The 26429-nt window shown below is 40.6% G+C and overlaps 1 protein-coding gene across 1 annotated transcript in view; it reads left to right on the plus strand.

Annotated features, from left to right (window-relative positions):
* The window catches only part of nfatc3a (nuclear factor of activated T cells 3a), a 256776-nt gene extending 242669 nt beyond the window's left edge, over positions 1-14107 (plus strand). Inside the window, exon 10 of the mRNA XM_034187268.1 lies at positions 11469-14107. Within this exon, the coding sequence (XP_034043159.1) occupies positions 11469-11545 (77 nt within the window). The 3' untranslated portion in view covers positions 11546-14107. The remainder of the gene's footprint in view (positions 1-11468) is intronic.
* The last annotated feature ends 12322 nt before the right edge of the window (positions 14108-26429 follow it).

Below are 26429 nucleotides of genomic sequence, written 5' to 3' on the forward strand. Positions count from 1 at the left end.
AAATAAATTCACAAACACACACACACACATATATATATATATATATATATATATATATATATATATATATATATATATATATATATATATATATATATATATATATATATACACTCAACAAAAATATAAACACAACACTTTTGGTTTTGCTCCCATTTTGTATGAGATGAACTCAAAGATCTAAACCTTTTTACACATACACAATATCACCAGTTCCCTCAAATATTGTTCACAAACAAGTCTAAATCTGTGATAGTGAGCACTTCTCCTTTGCTAAGATAATCCATCCCACCTAACAGGTGTGCCATACCAAGATGCTGATTAGACACCATGATTAGTGCACAGGTGTGCCTTAGAATGTCCACAATAAAAGGCCACTCTAAAAGGTGCAGTTTTGTTTTATTGGCCTGTGGAATGTTGGTCCACTCCTCTTCAATGGCTGTGCAAAGTTGCTGGATATTGGCAGGAACTGGTACACGCTGTTGTATACGCCGGTCCAGAGCATCCCAAACATGCTCAATGGGTGACATGTCCGGTGAGTATGCCGGCCATGCAAGAACTGGGACATTTTCAGCTTCCAAGAACTGGGACATTTTCAGCTTCCAAGAATTGTGTACAGATCCTTGCAACATGGGGCCGTGCATTATCCTGCTGCAACATGAGGTGATGTTCTTGGATGTATGGCACAACAATGGGCCTCAGGATCTCGTCATGGTATCTCTGTGCATTCAAAATGCCATCAATAAAATGCACCTGTGTTCTTCATCCATAACAGACGCCTGCCCATACCATAACCCCACCGCCACCATGGGCCACTCGATCCACAACATTGACATCAGCAAACCGCTCACCCACACGACGCCACACACGCTGTCTGCCATCTGCCCTGGACAGTGTGAACCGGCATTCATCCGTGAAGAGAACACCTCTCCAACGTGCCAAACACCAGCGAATGTGAGCATTTGCCCACTCAAGTCGGTTACGACGACGAACTGGAGTCAGGTCGAGACCCCGATGAGGACGACGAGCATGCAGATGAGCTTCCATGAGACGGTTTCTGACAGTTTGTGCAGAAATTCTTTGGCTATGCAAACCGATTGTTTCAGCAGCTGTCCGAGTGGCTGGTCTCAGACAATCTTGGAGGTGAACATGCTGGATGTGGAGGTCCTGGGCTGGTGTGGTTACACGTGGTCTGCGGTTGTGAGGCTGGTTGGATGTACTGCCAAATTCTCTGAAACGCCTTTGGAGACGGCTTATGGTAGAGAAATGAACATTCAATACATGAGCAACAGCTCTGGTTGACATTCCTGCTGTCAGCATGCCAATTGCACGCTCCCTCAAATCTTGCGACATCTGTGGCATTGTGCTGTGTGATAAAACTGCACCTTTCAGAGTGGCCTTTTATTGTGGGCAGTTTAAGGCACACCTGTGCACTAATCATGGTGTCTAATCAGTACCTTGATATGGCACACCTGTGAGGTGGGATGGATTATCTCAGCAAAGGAGAAGTGCTCACTATCACAGATTTAGACTGGTTTGTGAACAATATTTGAGGGAAATAGTGATATTGTGTATGTGGAAAAAGTTTTAGATCTTTGAGTTCATCTCATACAAAATGGGAGCAAAACCAAAAGTGTTGCGTTTATATTTTTGTTGAGTGTATATATATATATATATATATATATATATATATATATATATCAGGTGTCCCCAAAAAATATGCAACATTTTATCAGCAAAGAAAATGGTCAAAGCATATGTCTAGGAAATAAATTTATGGCTGGATAGAAAGCTGAAAGGTTGAAGATTTTCATACCAATGTCAATATCGGCCCTGCAGTCTCTGAGACAACATGTGCAATATAGGCCCCGCGTTGGCCAATTACAGCCTGCAAACACTTTGGGGAAAGTGTACTGAGGAATGTTTCGGATTTCTCGGCAGATCTTTTCCTTCAATGCATCGATGCTTGGCATCAACATAAACTTCAGGGTCTCTGCAAGTAAAAAAGAAATATTATATATTTTATATTTTTATAGTTATAGTTTTATCGTTAGTTTATATAGTTATATTTTTTGGGACACCCTATATATATATAGATATATATAGATCTATATATATAGATATATATAGATATATATATATATATATATATAGGTGGTGCCAAGGTATGGGAATGTACTGTACATAGAAGAATAATTTCATTGTACGTACGCACAATGAAATTTGTCCTAATTACAGTTAGACACAACCCAACCACTAGGAGTAGTGGACAGCCACAATCCAGTACCCTGTGACCAAATTCAGATGTAGAGACGCTGCCTTGGTCACGTGCAGAGAAAGGAACAGACCCTCAGTAAGCATGTTTTTTGTTTTGTTTTTTTTTTGTGTGTGGGAGAAAACCGCAGTGCCCGGCGGAAACCCATGGGGAGAATATGCAAACTCCACGCATAAAGGGCGGGAAGTGATCCCATGACCTTCTTGCTGTAAGGCACCAGTGCTAACCGCAGGAGTGCTAACCACACCATGCCACATACATACAATGCAGCTCTGAAGTGAGTTCCCGTGTAGCAGTACAATGAATACCGTATCCGCAGATGCAGATCCGTAAATGCACACCACATCCAGGCACACCATTCAACCCAGTACAGCTGAGTTCAATGAATGCAAATATTCTTTCCATTGCACCAGTGGAGAACATTCACTATTTGTTTTATATGACACCTCAGTAGATCCAGATCATTTGATGTTGTACTTAAAAGTAGACTGGCATTTCTTCTCGGAACAGGAATCAGAGAGCAGAGCACGGAGCCGTCCACGCACACCCAGCACTTGACTCTGTCTGGCAGGTGACTCTCCCGACACACAGCTAAGTAGAGTGAGAGCCACTGAGGAGCTCAGTGGTGTGTGTTGAAACACACATTTGCTTTCCTTGCTTTTCCAGTGAAAAACCGCAATAGCACTTCTAAGATGACCCCCACCAGCACTGAGGCTACTGAATTTAAAGTCTTTGTATCGTGGAAGCATTGTTACGAAAAGCTAATGGCGGCCTTTACGAGAGCAAAATGTACAGGACAAAAATGCACAGTAAATAGAACCAAAAATACACGGAACATAACCTCATGCATAGTTAGAGTAATGTGCTGTTCTTCTGTGAACATCTCAGTCAATCTGGTGAACTGTTTACACTCTGTTTTTGATCGGCCATCGTCGCTTTTTAAATACTGGCTGATGTTTAAAAATTGAACACTTGCTTGCACTGAAAATGCTGCTGCTGTGGCAGAAACATTTGATCACTTTTTCATTGAATTCCAGTCTTCTCTCTTTTTCTCTTTTTCTCTGTGTTTTTCCCTGATCTCCCTGTCTGTCTCTAAACTATTTGCAGCTGATTGACTTAACGGCTGCAGTTTTTACTGGCTCCCCACTGAGTCTCGTGTGGTGGCAGTGTGCACGCTGGATGGATGCAGCAGATGTAAAACAATCAGACACACTGACGAGCAATTTAAACCTCGTCTGTTACTTATTTCAAATAGCTGGAAGGCTTGACCTCACCCTGTCTGTGGACTGGTTTAACGCAGACCTTTTGTCGCACTTGCAGTCCTCGCTAACACGCCTGAGGCCACGTGTTCAGCCGCTATGAAAGCTGTGATGGAGTTATGCACAGCCACGCTGGGTGCATGGCTGTCTTTGTTGGGAGTTGCTGTGCTGTGGCAACTGGTAACATTTCTTGGATCCACACAAAGGTCAGAACTGGCAGAAGCAGTGTGTGGAATAGTTGGTCTCATTTGTTGTGTTAGGCCCGATTATGTATCACGTCAGAACCTCAACTTCGTGATCTTTGGCTTGACCAGACTCCTTTGAGTTTTCCCTCTCTCTCCTCTTTGAAATTTTGAGAAACTGATTGTGATACAACACCCCCCTCTGGTGGTCATAAATGTGTATTTCTACTGAATTCCACTTCTAAATAATAACTGCATAACTAAACTTGAGCGTTGTGCTCATATACCACAAACCTCCACCAACACTAATTTTCAGTTCCACAAACTTCTACCTTGGGAAAAGTTTCAAGGTCAAAGTCCTGTTAGAAATAGCTATTCATAAACTAAAATATAATACAGAATATAGATCAAAAGAACTTTTCAATGTTAAAATCAAATATCCGCTAATCAGTAATATGGATCAGATGCAGGTTAAACTTCTGTTCATTGAAAGTGTCAGTTTCCACCTCATTGTCACAAATGAGAGTGACTGCGGCACTTTGGTTGAGATATAATGCAAAATGTACACCAAATTGGCTTTTCAATATTAAGTTCAAATGTCCACAAAATCCCCAATCTGGATCAGATACGAATCAAACTTTATCAGGCGATAGTGAGTGCCAGTCTGCACCGCACCTTTAAATATGAGAGATTGGGGCATGTTTGGTTAAGCAGACCAGACAATACAAATATACAACCCCAATTCCAGTGAAGTCGGGACACTGTGTAAAATATAAATGAAAACAGAATACAATGATTTGCAAATCCTCTTCAGCTTATATTCAATTGAATACATTGCAAAGACAAGATATTTAATGTTCAAACTGATCAGCTTTATTATTGTGCAAATATTTGCTAAAAAAAAGCTGGGACAGTGGTATGTTTACCACTGTGTTACATCACCTTTCCTTCTAACAACACTCAATAAGCATTTGGGAACTGAGGGCACTAATTGTTGAAGCTTTATAGGTGGAATTCTTTCCCATTCTTGCTTGATGTACGACTTCAGTTGTTCAATAGTCCGGGGTCTCTGTTGTCGTATTTTACGCTTCATAATGTGCCACATATTTTCAATGGGTGACAGGTCTGGACTGCAGGCAGGCCAGTCTAGTACCCGCACTCTTTTACTACGAAGCCACGCTGTTGTAACACGTTCAGAATGTGGCTTGGCATTGTCTTACTGAAATAAGCAGGGACGTCCCTGAAAAAGACGTTGCTTGGATGGCAGCATGTGTTGCTCCAAAACCTGGATGTACCTTTCAGCGTTGATGGTGCCATCACAAATGTGTAAGTTGCCCATGCCATGGGCACTAACACACCCCCATACCATCACAGATGCTGGCTTTTGAACTTTGTGCTGGTAACAATCTGGATGGTCTTTTTCCTCTTTTGTCCGGAGGATATGATGTCCATGATTTCCAAAAACAATTTGAAATATGGACTCATCAGACCACAGCACATTTTTCCACTTTTCGTCTGTCCATTTCAAATGAGCTCGGGCCCAGAGAAGGCAGTGCCATTTCTGGATGTTGTTGATGTATGGCTTTTGCTTTGCATGGTAGAGTTTTATCTTGCACTTGTAGATGTAGTGACAAACTATGTTAACTGACAATGGTTTTCTGAATCATTCCTGAGCCAACGTGGTAAGATCCTTTACACAATGACGTTGGTTTTTAATGCAGTGCCGCCTGAGGTATTGAAGGTCACAAGCATTCAATGTTGGTTTTCGGCCTTGCCGCTTATGTGTAGAAAGTTCTCCAGATTCTCTGAATCTTCTGATTATATTATGGACTGTTGATGATGGAATCTCTAAATTCATTGTAATTGAATGTTGAGAAACGTTGTTAAACTGTTGGACTATTTTTTCATGCAGTTGTTCACAAAGTGGTGATCCTCGCCCCATCTTTGCTTGTGAATGGCTGAGCCTTTTCGGGATGCTCCATTTCAATCAATCAACTTTTTTCTTATATAGCGCCAGATCACAACAAACAGTTGCCCCAAGGTGCTCCATATTGCAAGGCAAGGCCATACAATAACCATGAAAAACCCCAACGGTCAAAACGACCCCCTATGAGCAAGCACTTGGCCACAGTGGGAAGGAAAAACTCCCTTTTAACAGGAAGAAACCTCCAGCAGAACCAGGCTCAGGGAGGGGCAGTCTTCTGCTGAGACTGGTTGGGGCTGAGGGAAAGAACCAGGAAAAAGACATGCCGAGAAGGGGGGCAGAGATCGATCACTAATGATTAAATGCAGAGTGATGCATACGGAGCAAAAAAAGAAAGAAACAGTGCATCATGGGAACCCCCCCACAGTCTACGTCTAAAGCAACATAACCAAGGGATGGTCCAGGGTCACCCGATCCAGCCCTAACTATAAGCCTTAGCGAAAAGGAAAGTTTTAAGCCTAATCTTAAAAGTAGAGAGGGTATCTGTCTCCCTGATCTGAATTGGGAGCTGGTTCCACAGGAGAGGAGCCTGAAAGCTAAAGGCTCTGCCTCCCATTCTACTCTTACAAACCCTAGGAACTACAAGTAAGCCCGCAGTCTGAGAGCGAAGCGCTCTAATGGGGTAATATGGTACTACGAGGTCCCTAAGATAGGATGGGACCTGATTATTCAAAACCTTATAAGTAAGAAGAAGAATTTTAAATTCTATTCTAGAATTAACAGGAAGCCAATGAAGAGAGGCCAACACGGGTGAGATATGCTCTCTCCTGCTAGTCCCCGTCAGTACTCTAGCTGCAGCATTCTGAACCAACTGAAGGCTTTTTAGGGAACTTTTAGGACAACCTGATAATAATGAATTACAATAGTCCAGCCTAGAGGAAATAAATGCATGAATTAGTTTTTCAGCATCACTCTGAGACAAGACCTTTCTGATTTTAGAGATATTGCGTAAATGCAAAAAGGCAGTCCTACATATTTGTTTAATATGCGCTTTGAATGACATATCCTGATCAAAAATAACTCCAAGATTTCTCACAGTATTACTAGAGATCAGGGAAATGCCATCCAGAGTAACGATCTGGTTAGACACCATGCTTCTAAGATTTGTGGGGCCAAGTACAATAACTTCAGTTTTATCTGAGTTTAAAAGCAGGAAATTAGAGGTCATCCATGTCTTTATGTCTGTAAGACAATCCTGCAGTTTAGCTAATTGGTGTGTATCCTCTGGCTTCATGCATAGATAAAGCTGGGTATCATCTGCGTAACAATGAAAATTTAAGCAATACCGTCTAATAATACTGCCCAAGGGAAGCATGTATAAAGTGAATAAAATTGGTCCTAGCACAGAACCTTGTGGAACTCCATAATTAACTTTAGTCTGTGAAGAAGATTCCCCATTTACATGAACAAACTGTAATCTATTAGACAAATATGATTCAAACCACCGCAGCGCAGTGCCTTTAATACCTATGACATGCTCTAATCTCTGTAATAAAATTTTATGGTCAACAGTATCAAAAGCAGCACTGAGGTCCAACAGAACAAGCACAGAGATAAGTCCACTGTCCGAAGCCATAAGAAGATCATTTGTAACCTTCACTAATGCCGTTTCTGTACTATGATGAATTCTAAAACCTGACTGAAACTCTTCAAATAGACCATTCCTCTGCAGGTGATCAGTTAGCTGTTTTACAACTACCCTCTCAAGAATCTTTGAGAGAAAAGGAAGGTTGGAGATTGGCCTATAATTAGCTAAGATAGCTGGGTCAAGTGATGGCTTTTTAAGTAATGGTTTAATTACTGCCACCTTAAAGGCCTGTGGTACATAACCAACTAACAAAGATAGATTGATCATATTTAAGATTGAAGCATTAAATAATGGTAGGACTTCCTTGAGCAACCTGGCAGGAATGGGGTCTAATAAGCATGTTGATGGTTTGGATGAAGTAACTAATGAAAATAACTCAGACAGAACAATCGGAGAGAAAGAGTCTAACCAAATACCGGCATCACTGAAAGCAGCCAAAGATAACGATACATCTTTGGGATGGTTATGAGTAATTTTTTCTCTAATAGTCAAAATTTTGTTAGCAAAGAAAGTCATGAAGTCATCACTAGTTAAAGTTAATGGAATACTCAGCTCAATAGAGCTCTGACTCTTTGTCAGCCTGGCTACAGTGCTGAAAAGAAACCTAGGGTTGTTCTTATTTTCTTCAATTAGTGATGAGTAGAAAGATGTCCTAGCTTCACGGAGGGCTTTCTTATAGAGCAACAAACTCTTTTTCCAGGCTAAGTGAAGATCTTCTAAATTAGTGAGACGCCATTTCCTCTCCAACTTACGGGTTATCTGCTTTAAGCTACGAGTTTGTGAGTTATACCACGGAGTCAGACACTTCTGATTTAAAGCTCTCTTTTTCAGAGGAGCTACAGCATCCAAAGTTGTCTTCAATGAGGATGTAAAACTATTGACGAGATACTCTAGCTCCCTTACAGAGTTTAGGTAGCTACTCTGCTCTGTGTTGGTATATGACATTAGAGAACATAAAGAAGGAATCATATCCTTAAACCTAGTTACAGCGCTTTCTGAAAGACTTCTAGTGTAATGAAACTTATTCCCCACTTCAGGGTAGTCCATCAGGGTAAATGTAAATGTTATTAAAAAATGATCAGACAGAAGGGAGTTTTCAGGGAATACTGTTAAGTCCTCTATTTCCATACCATAAGTCAGAACAAGATCCAAAATATGATTAAAGTGGTGGGTGGACTCATTTACTTTTTGAGCAAAGCCAATAGAGTCTAATAATAGATTAAATGCAGTGTTGAGGCTGTCATTCTCAGCATCTGTGTGGATGTTAAAATCGCCCACTACAATTATCTTATCTGAGCTAAGCACTAAGTCAGACAAAAGGTCTGAAAATTCACAGAGAAACTCACAGTAACGACCAGGTGGACGATAGATAATAACAAATAAAACTGGTTTTTGGGACTTCCAATTTGGATGGACAAGACTAAGAGACAAGCTTTCAAATGAATTAAAGCTCTGTCTAGGTTTTTGATTAATTAATAAGCTGGAATGGAAGATTGCTGCTAATCCTCCGCCCCGGCCCGTGCTACGAGCATTCTGACAGCTAGTGTGACTCGGGGGTGTTGACTCATTTAAACTAACATATTCATCCTGCTGTAACCAAGTTTCTGTTAGGCAGAATAAATCAATACGTTGATCAATTATTATATCATTTACCAACAGGGACTTAGAAGAAAGAGACCTAATGTTTAATAGACCACATTTAACTGTTTTAGTCTGTGGTGCAATTGAAGGTGCTATATTATTTTTTCTTTTTGAATTTTTATGCTTAAATAGATTTTTGCTAGTTATTGGTGGTCTGGGAGCAGGCACCGTCTCTACGGGGATGGGGTAATGAGGGGATGGCAGGGGGAGAGAAGCTGCAGAGAGGTGTATAAGACCACAGCTCTGCCTCCTGGTCCCAACGCTAGACAGTCACAGTTTGGAGGATCCAAAAAAATTGGCCAGATTTCTAGAAATGAGAGCTGCTCCCTCTAAAGTGGGATGGATGCCGTCTCTCCTAACAAGACCAGGTTTTCCCCAGAAGCTTTGCCAATTATCAATGAAGCCCACCTCATTTTTTGGACACCACTCAGACAGCCAGCAATTCAAGGAGAACATGCGGCTAAACATGTCACTCCCGGTCTGATTGGGGAGGGGCCCAGAGAAAACTACAGAGTCCGACATTGTTTTTGCAAAGTTACACACCGATTTAATGTTAATTTTAGTGACCTCCGATTGGCGTAACCGAGTGTCATTACTGCCGACGTGAATTACAATCTTACCAAATTTACGCTTAGCCTTAGCCAGTAATTTCAAATGTCCTTCGATGTCGCCTGCTCTGGCCCCCGGAAGACAATTGACTATGGTTGCTGGTGTCGCTAACTTCACATTTCTCAAAACAGAGTCGCCAATAACCAGAGTTTGGTCCTCGGCGGGTGTGTCGTCGAGTGGGGAAAAACGGTTAGAGATGTGAACGGGTTGACGGTGTACACGGGGCTTCTGTTTAGGGCTACGCTTCCTCCTCACAGTCACCCAGTCAGCCTGCTTTCCCGACTGCACGGGATCTGCCAGGGGGGAACTAACGGCGGCTAAGCTACCTTGGTCCGCACCGACTACAGGGGCCTGGCTAGCTGTAGAATTTTCCACGGTGCGGAGCCGAGCCTCCACTTCGCCCAGCCTGGCCTCCAAAGCTACGAATAAGCTGCACTTATTACAAGTACCGTTACTGCCAAAGGAGGCCGAGGAATAACTAAACATTTCACACCCAGAGCAGAAAAGTGCGGGAGAGACAGGAGAAGCCGCCATGCTAAATCGGCTAAGAGCTAGTAGCTACGCTAAGCTAGCGGATTCCCAAAAACACACAAAGTGAATAATGTGCAAATAATCCAGAGGTGATTCAGCAGAAGGAGTGCCCCAATCAAGGCACCAAACAGGCCATGAAGCAGCACAGGCAACGCACGACAACGGTGCTAAAATAAAATAAAAAAATAAATAAATAAATAAAAACGAAAGCGTTAGCAAGCTAGTTAGCCTGCCAACGCTAATGAAAGTTAGCTGATAAAAGCGCTCCGTCGCGATGTTTCGACCGTCCATTTATACCCAATCATGACACTCACCTGTTTCCAATTAACCTGTTCACCTGTGGAATGTTCCAAACAGGTGTTCTTTGAGCATTCATCAACTTTCCCAGTCTTTTGTTTCCCCTGTCCCAGTTTTTTTGAAATGTGTTGCAGGCATCCATTTCAAAATGAGCAAATACTTGCACAAAAACAAAAAAGTCTATCAGTTTGAACATTAAATATCTTGTCTTTGTGGTGTATTCAGTTGAATATAGGTTGAAGAGGATTTTTCAAATCATTGTATTCTGTTTTTATTTACATGTCACACAACATCCCAACTTCATTGGAATTGGGGTTGTAAAGGAAATTTTGGGAGTCCAGGGTGCTGTACAGGACAGGGTGCCTGCAGCAGAAGACACTCACTCCCACCTCTGGATGGAACCGCACCTCAAACAGAGGAAAAAAAAAACAGAATCAGGCAGTAGAAAGACTGGGGCTGAAACGATTAGTCGAGTAACTCAAATAATAATAACTCTAATAATTCGATTACAAAAAATGTTCAAGGCAAATTGTGTGCCTCAAAGCTTCGTTTAACGTTGTAGTACATATGCCAGGCCTGTGTGTGGCACTGTAATGTCCCCAGAAAAAAAACAGAAGAAGACTAGGGCATGCTCATAAGCCGTATAAATGCTAATCAAAGTAATTCCTAAATAGTTAATGTGATGTTTTTGTTAAACCCCTTGAATTAAAGTTTACAAGCACATCTCGTTTCATTTCAACTCCACTGTGGCAGTGTTCAGTGACAATATTACAAAATTGGTGTCCCTGTCCAAATACTTCTGGGCCTTGCTGTATATAGTCTTAGATTGGAAGAAAAAAATAACAATAAAACCGGAAAACAAACATGCAGCATAATCCATATCAAAAGACATATTTATTCAAACTGTGGTTCTGTTTTTCCACATAAAAATCTTAACTAGATATTTAGCAAGAGATCAGAGGATTGTGAGTTTGAAGTTTTTCTTGACATTCTGAAATGGTTTTTCCACACTGTCAACACATCTCAAGTGTCAGTGAAAACTGTATGTGCCTCGTTTTTGTGATTATAATTGTTTTATCTGCTTGTGTTTTTTTCCCCACAGTAAATGAGATCATTGGCAGAGACATGTCACAGTCCCCGAACACTCACGCTGCTCCGTCAACGAACAGCCACTCGTAGCTCTTCGCTCACTCAGGCATTGAGCCGCCGTCCTCTCTAAACCCCATGACAATCATCTGTCTCCAACCAGGTTGTGGTCCTGACTCTGTGGGCTGTGGCACGCGAGAAGAGCAGTAACCAGGACCGTGGTTGAAGGCAGAACATGGCTTATGGGCATGTTACCACCAGCTGGTTAAGAAGACGGATGTCTGCTCAGACTACTTTTTAAAATGAACACTTTTTTGTGCAGCGATCAACAACAGAAAGCCGCGTGAGGAATAAGGAATGAGAATGTGTTTGCCTCTTCGCCCTCAGGCCTGCGCTCAAGCGTTTAGCCTGTTTGCTCTTAATGCACAGAAGCTGTCACGAACACACGTCTGACTCACTCCCATTTCAAATCTCCAACTGGTTGATCTCCAAAAAGTAATCTTCTTCAATTAGTCAAACATGTTCTCTGCTTTAATGTTGAAGATACGACTGTCTCCTCGCTGGGTACTTTTGAAAGGTCAGAAAATAAAAGAGATAAATATTTTGGCCTGCAGGGCAGGAGGAGCTCCTCTGGTGCTGCACCGGGATCTCCAACCTGCAACATTCCATAAGTTTGAGTCACCATCCAGCCGTGTAGATATTTGTACATGACTTCTGTCTGCTGTTTTGCTCTCTTCTTTCTTTTGATGCCTCACCCTTGTTTTTTTTCTGCAAGTTGAACAAATGCCTTATTAACATTTAGGAGCTTTGAACGGTAGAAAAAGCTTTTTGTTGTTTTGCACAACACGCTTTTATTTCATTTTTATCCTTTGTTACTAAGTGCAAATGGAGGAATTTCGGAATGGATTCCTTTTGCATTTCCGTCCATCCGTCCGTTTGTTCATTTGTCCGCCTGTGCCTCCGTCCAGATCATACAAAACAAGCTACGACATAAAATACTGAAATGAAATTTGGCAGGTTTCTCATTTTGTAGTCATCTGGAATGAGTTTAAAAGAAGATGTGTGTGCATTTATATTTGACAGTGCATCTTCCCTCCCATTGGCTTGGCTGGGCGGCCGTCTGCTCTGGCAGCGACTGCTGTTCACTCGTTCTGAATGTGCTTCACGCCAAAGGCAGCTGCGTTCAGAACACATTAAATAGCTTTGTTGTGAAAGGGTAACACCAACACTCAAGCTAACAGTAACATGACGCAGATAAGCTAACTTTATCATTAAGAGGTAAAGCTACAGTGTGTAGGATTTGGGGGTATTTCTTGGCAGAAAAGGGGAATAACATTCACGACCATCTGTTCATTGACGTATGAATCCTTCATATCTACATGGGAGCGGGCCCCCTCATGGAAGCGGGCCCCCTCATGGAAGCCACCATGACAGCAGCCCAGAAGCCACATACTTACTCAGTGTTTTGCATTTTGCAACATAGTCAGAAGGAAAAAAGAGGAATAAGTGATTGCTCCCCTATACACTGTCTACTGGTTGCTTTTCTTTTCTTTCTTTCTTTTTTTTCAAATTGCTGATTGTGCTTATTTTGTATCACAACAGAAGGATCGAGAAGATGAATCCCCTCGGTAAAAGAAGCAAAAACATGAAGTAAACAAAATCATGACCAGCGACAGCATATTGCAATCTGCAGTCTTACCACTAGATGACACTAAATCCTACACACTGTAGCATTAAAGTTAATACATTTTTATCTTGACATTATTTAGGAATACTGAATGTTTAAATTTCATTCTGTCATATGGGCTCTGAAGTAGTCCTCCATGTTTAGCAGTAAGACAAACTACAGCTCTAACTGCTGAATGGAATTTAAGTATTGCATAATTAAAAGGCTGCACATGATTTCACTGAGGCTGAACTTATGAGAATGAAATCCTGTGGTATCGGATATTTGCAAGGAAATAGTTTTGTGATTGGGGCGGAGGATAGAATTTTACAAATTTTCATTATGATAGGAAATCAGTATTGTGCAAACGTTTTATTTACAGTTTAAAGTCCTTAAAAATTCAAATTCAAAAGACAATAAATAGTCAGCACTTATAATAAGTAAAATATGTGACCACTTTTGACCTTTAAAATTTCTGAGTTTCTTACATTGTCTATTCAGTCATTTTCTGCAATCTGCAAAAAAATTGGATTATCAACTGATCATCTGCAGCTGCTGTTGTCTTGTAACGTATTATATAGTACGTATATCTACAAAGAATTTTTAACACGAGTTTTGCAGTTTGCACTTTAATGTCACCTTTGATTTGGGGGTGGAGTGGTTGGAATATGAGTGTTTGGACATGTCCTGATGATAAGCAAAACCAAACAAGTGTATCGATATTTGGGGTGCCTAAAACCTTTGCACAGTACTGTATCTGTAAAAAGTACAGTCATAAAAAGATTGTACTTTTTATGACTGATTCTAGTTTTCCTTTAAGGTAAAAGGCGGACCCTGAGATGTTGTCCTTAGATGAGACGGTTTGTTTGATGACCAATCCACATCCTGAAGACATTACATTTCTACAGATGTAGCAAAAGCGAGAAGGAGCAAATGCTCACATTTGAATGAATGAATTTATTTATTTTTTTATTTGGCACACAGAATATCAACACAGACAATAACAAAGTCCTGTGTGGCCGAAAGGGTGAAGGCAAAAGCAAAGCTTATAGATACCCAACCCTTATACCATAAAAATAAAGTAAGTAAAGAATGTATACATATATAAATATATATACTCATAACAGCAATACAAAAGAAATGCACAAACAAAACAACTCAGTCACTGCACCAGAACCAAACAAGCAACAGTGCATAAACCCAAGCACAACAAAATGGTAAACCTAATTTTTCAAACTATAATGGTAAGTATGTTATTTTTGTAAAGCCTTTTAAAGCTGACTAAGATACCAAGTAACTTAATATTATCAGGACAATTATTCCAAATATTAATACCCTTAACAGAAACAATGATTTTTTTTTGCAGTAGTTATGATCCTTAGTTTCTCAAATAATAATGTTCCTCTCAAATTGTAGCTGGAATCCCTCATTTTAAACAGATCCTGGACATTTTTAGGCAAGAGTTTATTTTTGACTTTATACATAATTTCTATTGTGATATAATCAACCAACTCCCAGAATTTTAAAATTTGCAAACCAGCATATTGTTTGTTGGCTCACAATATGGCTTATTACTGAAAATTCTTATAGCTTTCTTTTGCAACAGAAATATTGGATTAGTATTAGTTCTATATGTGTTTCCCCAAACCTCAACACAGTATGTCATATATGGAACAAGTAATGTACTCAACAAAAATATAAACGCAACACTTTTGGTTTTGCTCCCATTTTGTATGAGATGAACTCAAAGATCTAAAACTTTTTCCACATACACAATATCACCATTTCCCTCAAATATTGTTCACAAACCAGTCTAAATCTGTGATAGTGAGCACTTCTCCTTTGCTGAGATAATCCATCCCACCTCACAGGTGTGCCATATCAAGATGCTGATTAGACACCATGATTAGTGCACAGGTGTGCCTTAGACTGCCCACAATAAAAGGCCACTCTGAAAGGTGCAGTTTTATCACACAGCACAATGCCACAGATGTCGCAAGATTTGAGGGAGCATGCAATTGGCATGCTGACAGCAGGAATGTCAACCAGAGCTGTTGCTCGTGTATTGAATGTTCATTTCTCTACCATAAGCCGTCTCCAAAGGCATTTCAGAGAATTTGGCAGTACATCCAACCAGCCTCACAACCGCAGACCACATGTAACCACACCAGCCCAGGACCTCCACATCCAGCATGTTCACCTCCAAGATCGTCTGAGACCAGCCACTCGGACAGCTGCTGAAACAATCGGTTTGCATAACCAAAGAATTTCTGCACAAACTGTCAGAAACCGTCTCAGGGAAGCTCATCTGCATGCTCGTCGTCCTCATCGGGGTCTCGACCTGACTCCAGTTCGTCATCGTAACCGACTTGAGTGGGCAAATGCTCACATTCGCTGGCATTTGGCACGTTGGAGAGGTGTTCTCTTCACGGATGATGCGAAGGAGATGTGTTGCACTGCATGAGGCAAATGGTGGTCACACCAGATACTGACGGGTATCCCCCCCCCCCAATAAAACAAAGCTGCACTTTTCAGAGTGGCCTTTTATTGTGGGCAGTCTAAGGCACACCTGTGCACTAATCATGGTGTCTAATCAGCATCTTGATATGGCACACCTGTGAGGTGGGATGGATTATCTCAGCAAAGGAGAAGTGCTCACTATCACAGATTTAGACTGGTTTGTGAACAATATTTGAGGGAAATGGTGATATTGGGTATGTGGAAAAAGTTTTAGATCTTTGAGTTCATCTCATACAAAATGGGAGCAAAACCAAAAGTGTTGCATTTATATTTTTGTTGAGTATATGATAGAAAATGGCCAAAGAATGTTGGGAGAGGAAGTCTTGTGCTTTATGCAGAATTGCAATGACTTTTGACATTTTAGGTTTAACATACGTATGCGTTTTCCAGCTTAATTTATCATCAATATAAACACCAAGAAATTTTGTATTTGTTACAATTTCAATATCAAGTAATAATAAATTTCTGCTGACAAGCTAGAAACAAACTCTGGCTTTTTACTTAAATAAACAATGATTTAGTGTTTCTAAGTAGGTCGAGTCAGGTTGATAAAGTGATTTTTTTTTTCCTATCAGCAGACTAATGGATGAATTATTTCAACATTTTGCTCATTTTCTATCACAGTTTATTGTATGTGTGGATCCCCAAATGTATTTTGATGCAATAACTCCACAGATCTCTGTGGGGCCCTCGCGTGCCTTGAATTGCCTGACCGCTACCAATGTTTTTGTGTATAACAGAAGTAAATTATCTAGTGAACAGGTCACAAAAAACTATGTTGGAGGTTAGTTTCATGAAGTCCTTGAAACAACATTAATATGTTAATGTTCCATGAAGTTTGCAAATCGGAACAAACCTTTTTTTTGCACTCCAGAATCTCACAGCCATTTCTGGAACGATGCTGTGCACATTTGATCTCATAACAAGAGTCTAAACCTGAACTCTTGGCTTCCCAGTAACCTTTAAAATATTGTTTTAGGTTCAGTTTTTATAAAATACATAAAAAGTTTTGAAAGTTCAACAGCACTTCCGCTTCTAGTCTCGAGGTTCTACCACAGACTGTATATATACTGGGCAGAGCCTGCATGACATCACCCGTTGATTTTCTGTAGTGACCCAGAAAAGCTGAAAGTACCCCTTTTCTGGGCGTAGCCATGTTGAAAGCCCCACCCGCACTGATTCACTATGAACTCATTAATATATAAAGGGAAGAGCATGGGTGGCTCCGTGTGTGACAAAAAAAAAAAAAAACCCGAGTTCAAAGCACAAGCTAACTCCTACCTCAGTTTGGGTGTTTATTACAGTGCATCTGGAAAGTATTCACAGCGCTTCACTTTTCCACATTTTATGTTACAGCCTTATTCAAAAAATGGATTAAATTTATTTTTTTCCCCTCAAAATTCTACACACAATACCCCATAATGACAATGTGAAAAAAGTTTTTTTTTTTTGGGGGGGGGGGGGGGTTGCATATTTATTAAACATAAAAACCTAAGAAATCACATGTATATAAGTATTCACAGCCTTTGCCATGAAGTTCAAAATTGAGCTCAAGTGCATCCTGTTACCACTGATCATCCTTGAGATGTTTCTACAGCTTAATTGGAGTCTACCTGGGGTAAATTCAGTTGATTGGGCATGATTAGGAAAGGCATACACCTGTCTACATATAAGGTCCCACAGTTGACAGTGCATGTCAGAGCACAAACCAAGCATGAAGTCAAAGGAATTGTCTGTAGACCTCAGAGACAGGATTGTCTCAAGGCACAAATCTGGGGAAGGGTGGTCACTCTGTCAGAGCTCCAGCATTCCTCTGTGGAGAGAGGAGAACCTTCCAGAAAGACAACCATCTCTGCAGCACTCCACCAGTGGTGGGCACTGTTCCAATAATCCGATAACCGATAATTATCGAAGATAATGTTTTCATTATCGGATTATCTTTTTTAATAACTTTAAAAAACATTATCGGACTAATTATCTTGAGATAAATTTTTGTCTGATAATTTTTAGACCAATAACGTAAATAAAGCTGAACAGCTACAAAAATTTATAAAATTTAAAATCAGTTGAGCACCTACCTGTTAAATGTTTCGTAGCAGATATGCAGTTCTGCCCTCTGCAAAACACAGCTGCTTCAAGAAGAAACCGCTCTATCCTCAGCAGGCAAAGGAGAACTGGTCCCCCCCCAAAAAAACTAATTTCTTTTAACCCCTACTAATACGAGGGCAATATCACCCAAGTCATCCAGAGGCATACATTTTTAACTTATGGTTCAACTTTTAACCAAACTAATTTCGGACAAGTTATTTAAATTAATGTCATGTCTGAAGTTTTATAAAGTGAAAATATCAGATATATGTTTTAGTTTTAAAGTAATGTGCTAATTTTTAAGGTTTTAGTGTGGATATATGCTGTGCCCAGCAGTGCATTATGGGTAGGATAGGGTAATCTCAATATGTTCACAACATGAGAAATGCATTTGAAACACTCTGATCAGGCTCTACGGACAACAGCATTAAACTCTAGTGCCTAAAACTCTTGTGAATATATTTTCTGGGTTTATAGATGTTTTACAAATTGTGGCCACGTTTAAGTAGATTGTGCCCTTGTTTTACTCAAACAATCTATCAGTATTCATTTTATTTATACACCAAACCATAACTCAGCATTGCTTTATTTTCCAAGACCTCCGCCTGACCGGAACATTGTGATTGGGTAGAGAGCTGAGCTTTGCGGCTGCTCTCAGCTTGCTTCTGTGCTGGAAGCCATGTAGTAAACAAGAGCTTCTAGCAGGGGGCAAGATGTTCAAAGACAGAAGTGCAGGCTCATTGTTTGGGTCTGTTGTCACTTTTGATGCTACCAGAAGCAATCATGGTGTTAAAACTCAAATTCAGTTTGTTAGTAGTTGCAAATGTACCAGAGACAATACTGGAATTTATCGGTTATCTGTAACTTCCGATACATTTTTGGGTGGTTTATCGTTTTATCTTTATCAAAGATAACTTTTCAGTTATCTGATTATCTGTTATCAAAGTTAATTTTTTGGTTATCTGTGCCCACCACTGCACTCCACCAATCAGGCCTGTATGGTAGAGTGACCAGATGGAAACCACTCCTTAGTAAAAGGCACATGGCAGCCCACCTGGAGTTTGTCAAACAGCACCTGAAGGACTCTCAGACCATGAGAAGCAAAATTCTCTTGTCTGATGAGACAAAAATTCTTTGATGTGAATACCAGGCGTCATGTTTGAGGAAACCATGCACCATACCTACAGTGAAGCACGGTAGTGGCAGCATCATGCTGTGGGAATGTTTTTCAGCAGCAGGAACTAGGATACTAGTCAGGATTGAGGGAAAGATGAATGCAGCAATGTACAGAGACATCCTGGATGAAAACCTGCTCCAGAGCGCTCTTGACCTCAGACTGGGGTAATGGTTCATCTTTCAGCTGGACAATGACCCTAAGCACACAGCCAAGATATCAAAGGAGTGACTTCAAGACAACTCTGTGAATGAATACTTTCCGAATGCACTGTAAAGAATATTTTTTGGAGACTGCGTGGCGGTTCTCATAATGATTTACTTTGGTGTGGACATAAAAATTATCAGCCACATATTTCCTCAGCATATTTCCGTGCATTAAGTGGGCCTACGGACAGCTCATACAACATAAAATAAGATGAGAGTTTCACTCAGCGTCAGTATTTCAACACAGATGTTTGAGATGATCCGATGTGACGTTTGACCGCACAACAAGCCATATTATTCCAGGTCAGGTGTTTGTAATAAAATACTCCAAACACACACAACCATAACATAACAGTGAGTGCCCCTCCACACACACACACACACAGTTGACATGGATAAGGAAACTATATAGATCAAAACCAATTTTTGTACTGAACTATAAACCTGTTTATTTCTGCTCTAAAGCTGGTCGTTTTAAAATGGGCTTCTATGGCCACGTGCTCTGTTTTGGAGCCAGCCTCACGCAGCCAGTCAAGGAACTGCACTTCCTGGTTAGGATCAAAATACGAGCTCGAATGTTGCCACTTGAGTTCTACTCCTGGTTTTAAATCCGCCCACTAAGAAGAGGTTCTGGATCCAATCACGTTTGTTAAATGTGAAGCCATTAGGGCACCATGTTGATCTAAATCTGACTGGCCAAGAGCTTGTGCATCATCATCGCAACAGCGTTGTCGCACTGGAAGTGAGACCGTTCAAAGAGAAACATTATTTTGGCCATTGTTAAAAAGACTCCATCAATACACTCCAGACAGTTTAGAACTAAAACAACTTTATAGTTTAAAGGTATTGTTGAAGCTTTTTTAGAGCAACAACTGCATCACTATTTCCACAGCGCCTTCTAATACTATAGAAATCATGTCATCAGTCTGTGGTGTCTCACATACTGGGGCAAGTCTGTTTCCAGACCACAGACATACAAACAATTCTGGATATCTTGTGCAGAAGCAGAATTCCAGTATAGTCAAGGTCCAATTCTGGAATATTCCTGATTTGCATAATGCAGGGAACATTAATATTTTCCTTTGGACAGATATCCGGTGCCTGTGTGGCAGCAATACCCATGTCATGTCACACAAAAGTGTATAGAAGATGACGTGAAGGTGCACAGGTGACGTTTGAATGCTGGATAGGTTCCTGTTTGCGCTATGCCTTAAGCTCGTCTTTGACAATGATGCTCCTTCAGCGTGAAAGCTGAGGAGTGTTGCTTTTGACAATTTCCAGGTGAAAATGATTTTTGCTATGCATAAACCCTTTGCCTGACGCCTTCAAAATGAGGTTAAAATAATTTTAAAAAGAGTTTGATGCCCGTAGTATTAGACTGTAGATGCGTAACGACTTTAATCTGTGTGTGTGTTTTTTTACCAAATATGCTGTACAGGAGACGAGAATTTAGAGTCCTATTTTCAACAACAGAAGCACAACTGTATTTAGGCTATGCAAACTGTATAAACAGCATAAAATGTGAGATATGACATCAAATATGAAACTATTTGTAATATTGTTTATTAACTTTACAGAGCACAAAGAAAAAACTGAATAGTGAGACGATGGTGTCATGATGTAAACTGTTAGGATGCCTTAACTCTTGTTTAAAATCCAGTTTGTCAATTTGTCTGGGTTTTCATTTTTATTTTTCCCATTGAATAAGTCGATCACGATTGTTATTGTTTTTGGGTGCACAGGGTGAAATGGAGGTTTGGGTGGAGAAGGGAGGTCGTCATATAAAGCTGGTTCTGCCTGTGGCGGAACAATGACACAAAACCAGCGTTCAGAATAACCTGCCGTTTTCTCCCGTCACAACCAAAGACCGAACAACATGTTCCCATTTTACAGAGACTCCGCAATCTATTTTTGATACTTTCAAACGGATGTCATTCCTAAAAGGTTGAGGATAATGATATGTACAAGTGATTTCACACACACACACACATATATACATATATATATATATATATATATATATATATAATTTGTAAAATAAAAGGGAAATACAGGTTTAGCTGATGTTTACTGAGCCTTGTATTGTTATTTCTTGTATATTTTGTAAGTTAAAACTTTTGTAATTTTTAAGACTGCAGTGCTTTTGAATTTATTCAAAGGGAAATCCTGGCATCATGCTGTAGGCTCAAGGTAGTGAATATGAATTAAAGAAAAACTCATCCATGGCTGTCACAATTTATGTGGTGTAAAGTTATGTTTTTGTTTTTCCTTAAACACCTCGCTTTTTGATTCTCCCAATATTTGTGACAAACAGTCATCATGTTGTCCATCTTTTCAACAAACTACCATGTGTTTTAAAATAAGTGTTAAAGTTTGTAGTTTAAGTTGTGCTCCCACCCCTGCCCAAAATACTAGCAATAATAACAATAGTGTTCTAAGTAAAATTCAGGCAGCTATGCTTGTTTTTATGTGTAACTTTAAATGGAAAGGAGCTGTTACTACAATCACTTTTAGTCTCTCCATCAGACCATGTATAGGCGTGTCTCACACGGCATAGATCTCCTCGGTGGGCGTGTCTCACACGACACAGATGTACTTGGTGCCCAGTGATGTGTGGTGAGGTTGATGGCTGGTGAGGCACTGACTTCACCACAATCAGATTTACAAACATGAACCCCACAGAGTAGCTTATTCACCATTTAATTTGCAGCAGTTAATGGGTTATGTTTAAAATCTCATATCAGCATTCTGTACACATACAAAGTGTAGCACACAAAAAGCACATTTAATAAAAAAAACATTATGGTCTTACCAATACTTGAATGAAGTCCATGTGCCACTCCTTCTGAACAAAAGCATCGATGACTTGTTTGTAGAAGTCTTCCTTATCTTACTTCAGTTTTAATGTCTCTCTGTTTCAGTGGAGATCACTGCCAGGGAAGAAAGTCATCCTGCTCCGTCCATCAGTCCTGCTCTGACTCTATGTTTTAGGCCTTTTCTGGCTTTGAATGTGAGTGGTCGACCACTCATGTTCTTCAGAAATTCTTCAGGTCACAATATCCCATCTGAGTCCAGACACTGTCGCAAGTTAAGAAAAGAAGGCAGGAAAAGCAGAAAAGGGCAGTTTCTTGCTGGACATCCACACAGCCAGCCTTTCTTTACACGTGTCCCACTAAGTCTGAAAAGAGCAGTTTTCTGTCACGTAGTCTGAAGCAAACCTTTTAGCTCCGGTGTTTGTCGTCCTTTAATTATTACCTCCTGCTTCGACTGAAAGTGCAGTTTAGAAAATTGTTCCTCCATTCTGAAACTAAGGTCCAGGCGAGAGGAAAAAATAAATGAACCTTTGTAGCTTGATGTCACTTATTCTAAAGCTGAGGAGTTGCTGCAGGAAGCATCCCTGGGATCACCAGTGCCCCCTACCATGAGGCAGGAGAACTGCATGCCTCACCTATAGTGCTTTTTTGCAGTTGTTTTATGATCGCGCAGCATACAAATCATGTTACACACACATAGCTGTTGATAATAAAAAAAACACTATACATTATGTACATCAACTATAGAATTTAAGTTCATACAGCCAAAGTGTTTGACCATTTTAATAGCAACAGAGAGACAGTGAGACAGTCTCACTGCACATCATACCAGCAGTCAGCCCAGTGATCTAATCCAAGGTGAGGCACGGCTGGCTGCTGCCTCACTGCACGTCTCTTCTCAGTATTTGAACAGTTAGTCAAAATTCAGCAATTTTGAATAAAAAATAATCTAAAATTGGTGAAGTTAAAAGGAAAATAACTTTATAGTCCAAATCACTGTATAAATATAAGCATTTTTTCATTTTACATTTATTTCTTTCCATCATGGCAGGTTAGGCACCTCACCTGCCTCACATCACCATCAGTGGGCGTGTCTCACACGGCAAAGATCTGCTCAATGGGTGTTACGTATGTCACAGTCATCTAAAACGAACCATTTCAGGATTTTTCTTATACTACAGACATTTCTGCACACATCACAGATAACAAGTTAATATTTTATAGCACCCACAAACAAATCTGGAGGTATATAAGAATCACTATGGCTCTCTGTGAGACCTATATAAGCAGCTCTTCAACAGTTTGATGATTTCACCCAAACTTCACACAGTGGTATCAGACCTTATGATACCACAAAGGAAAATGATTCCAGTCCAACATTTTTAAGGGGAGATAACTGGACTTTTATTGTCATTGTAAACCCAAGTAGCCCCGACACGGCTGTAGCTACGAACTAGCCAATGAACTGTTTACTAGCAGTAATGTTACTGTACTGTTCATGGTTCATGGAGCATTTTGAATTAAAAAGTGGGAAGGATTAAGAGGTTTTTATCATTTAAATAACACTGCATTTGTGAAGCCTTGCAGCATGGTGGCTACAAGGAGGCTACTTACATAGGACATTTGGTGACCACTGTTCATGTCACACACAAATATAAATGAGAGTGATGTTTGGCACGCAACCAACCACACTATACTTAACTCCACCTAAAGCCTCAACAGTATTTGTGAAGCCTTGCAATGTGGTGGCTACTGGGGGCAGCAGCGGTGATATTTGGTTGCCACAGAGCAAATCTGGCCACGAATTGTATGTTTAAACACATCAGAGATAATCTGTCAAAATCCACCAACAAAATCCAGCACTCCATTTTACAAGTTTGAAAATACATACACATATATACATACATATATACATTCCCAGTGCGGAAAATACACTCAACAAAAATATAAACGCAACACTTTTGGTTTTGCTCCCATTTTGTATGAGATGAACTCAAAGATCTAAAACTTTTTCCACATACACAATATCACCATTTCCCTCAAATATTGTTCACAAACCAGTCTAAATCTGTGATAGTGAGCACTTCTCCTTTGCTGAGATAATCCATCCCACCTCACAGGTGTGCCATATCAAGATGCTGATTAGACACCATGATTAGTGCACAGGTGTGCCTTAGACTGCCCACAATAAAAGGCCACTCTGAAAGGTGCAGTTTTATCACACAGCACAATGCCACAGATGTCTCAAGATTTGAGGGAGCGTGCAATTGGCATGCTGACAGCAGGAATGTCAACCAGAGCTGTTGCTCGTGTATTGAATGTTCATGTCTCTACCATAAACCGTCTCCAAAGGTGTTTCAGAGAATTTGGCTGTACATCCAACCAGCCTCACAACCGCAGACCACGTGTAACCACACCAGCCCAGGACCTCCACATCCAGCATGTTCACCTCCAAGATCGTCTGAGACCAGCCACTCGGACAGCTGCTGGAACAATCGGTTTGCATAACCAAAGAATTTCTGCACAAACTGTCAGAAACCGTCTCAGGGAAGCTCATCTGCATGCTCGTCGTCCTCATCGGGGTCTCGACCTGACTCCAGTTCGTCATCGTAGCCGACTTGAGTGGGCAAATGCTCACATTTGCTGGCATTTGGCACGTTGGAGAGGTGTTCTCTTCACAGATGATGCGAAGGAGATGTGTTGCACTGCATGAGGCAAATGGTGGTCACACCAGATACTGACTGGTATCCCCCCCCCCCCCAATAAAACAAAACTGCACCTTTCAGAGTGGCCTTTTATTGTGGGCAGTCTAAGGCACACCTGTGCACTAATCATGGTGTCTAATCAGCATCTTGGTATGGCACACCTGTGAGGTGGGATGGATTATCTCAGCAAAGGAGAAGTGCTCACTATCACAGATTTCGACTGGTTTCTTAACATTTGAGGGAAATGGTGATATTGTGTATGTGGAAAAAGTTTTAGATCTTTGAGTTCATCTCATACAAAATGGGAGCAAAACCAAAAGTGTTGCATTTATATTTTTGTTGAGTATAAGTATTTGAACACCCTGCGATTTTGCAAGTTCTCCCACTTAGAAATCATGGAGGGGTCTGAAATTTTCATCTTAGGTGCATGTCCACTGTGAGAGACATAAGCTTAAAAAAAAAAAAAAAAAAATCCGGAAATCATAATGTATGATTTTTTTTTTAAATAATTTATATGTTACTGCTGCAAATAACTATTTGAACACCTGTGAAAATCAGTGTTACTATTTGGTACAATAGGCTTTGTTTGCAATTGCAGAGGTCAAATGTTTCCTGTAGTTTTTCCGCCAGGTTTTCACACACTGCAGCAGGGATTTTGGGCCACTCCTCCATACAGACCTTCTCTAGATCTTTCAGATTTGGAGTTTCAGCTCCCTCCAAAGATTTTTTATTGAGTTCAGGTCTGGAGACTGGCCAGGCCACTCCAGGACCTTGAAATGCTTCTTACGGAGCCCCTCCTTAGTTTCCCTGGCTGTGTGTTTGGGGTCATTGTCATGCTGGAAGACCCAGCCATGACCCATCTTCAATGCTCTTACTGAGGGAAGGAGGCTGTCAAAATCTCACAATACATGACCCCATCCATCCTCCCTTCAATACAGTGCAGTCGTTCTGTCCCCTTTGCAGAAGAGTACCCCCAGAGTATGATGTTTCCACCCCCATGCTTCACGGTTGGGATGTTTTCTTGGGATTGTTGTCATCCTCTAAACATGGTAAGTGGAGTTGATTCCAAAAAGCTCTATTCTGGTCTCATCTGACCACATGACCTTCTCCCATGCCTCCTGTGTATCATCCAGATGTTCACTGGTGAACGTCAAATGGGCCTGGACATGTGCTGGCTTGAGCAGGGGGACCTTGCTGCCCTGCAGGATTTTAAACCATGACAGCATCATGTGTTACTAATGTAATCTTTGTGACTGTGGTCCCAGCTCTCTTCAGGTCATTGACCAGGTCCTCCTGTGTAGTTCTGAGCTTTCTCAGAATCATCCTTACCCCACAAAGTGAGATCTTGCATGGAATAGTCCATCCCAGCCTTGTGCAGGTCTACAGTTTTGTCCCTGGTGTCCTTAGACAGCTCTTTGGTCTTGGCTATGGTGGACAGGTTGGAGTGTGATTGAGTGTGTGAACAGGTGTCTTTTATACAGGTAACAAGTTCAAACAGGTGCAATTAATACAGGTAAAGAGTGCAGCATAAGAGGGCTTCTTAAAGAAAAATTAACAGGTCTGTGTGAGCCAGAATTCTTTCTGGTTGGTAGGTGTTCAAATAGTTATTTGCAGCAGTATCATACAAATAAATTTAAAAAAAAATAATACATTGTAATTTCCAGATTTTTTTTTAGATTATGTCTCTCACAGTGGACATGCACCCAAGATGAAAATTTCAGGCCCCTCCATGATTTCTAAGTGGGAGAACTTGCAAAATCACAGGGTGTTCAAATACTTATTTTCCTCACTGTGTAAATTATATT

This window comes from Thalassophryne amazonica, chromosome 2 (assembly GCF_902500255.1).
Source record: "Thalassophryne amazonica chromosome 2, fThaAma1.1, whole genome shotgun sequence".
In the NCBI taxonomy this organism is placed as follows: Eukaryota; Metazoa; Chordata; class Actinopteri; order Batrachoidiformes; family Batrachoididae; genus Thalassophryne; species Thalassophryne amazonica.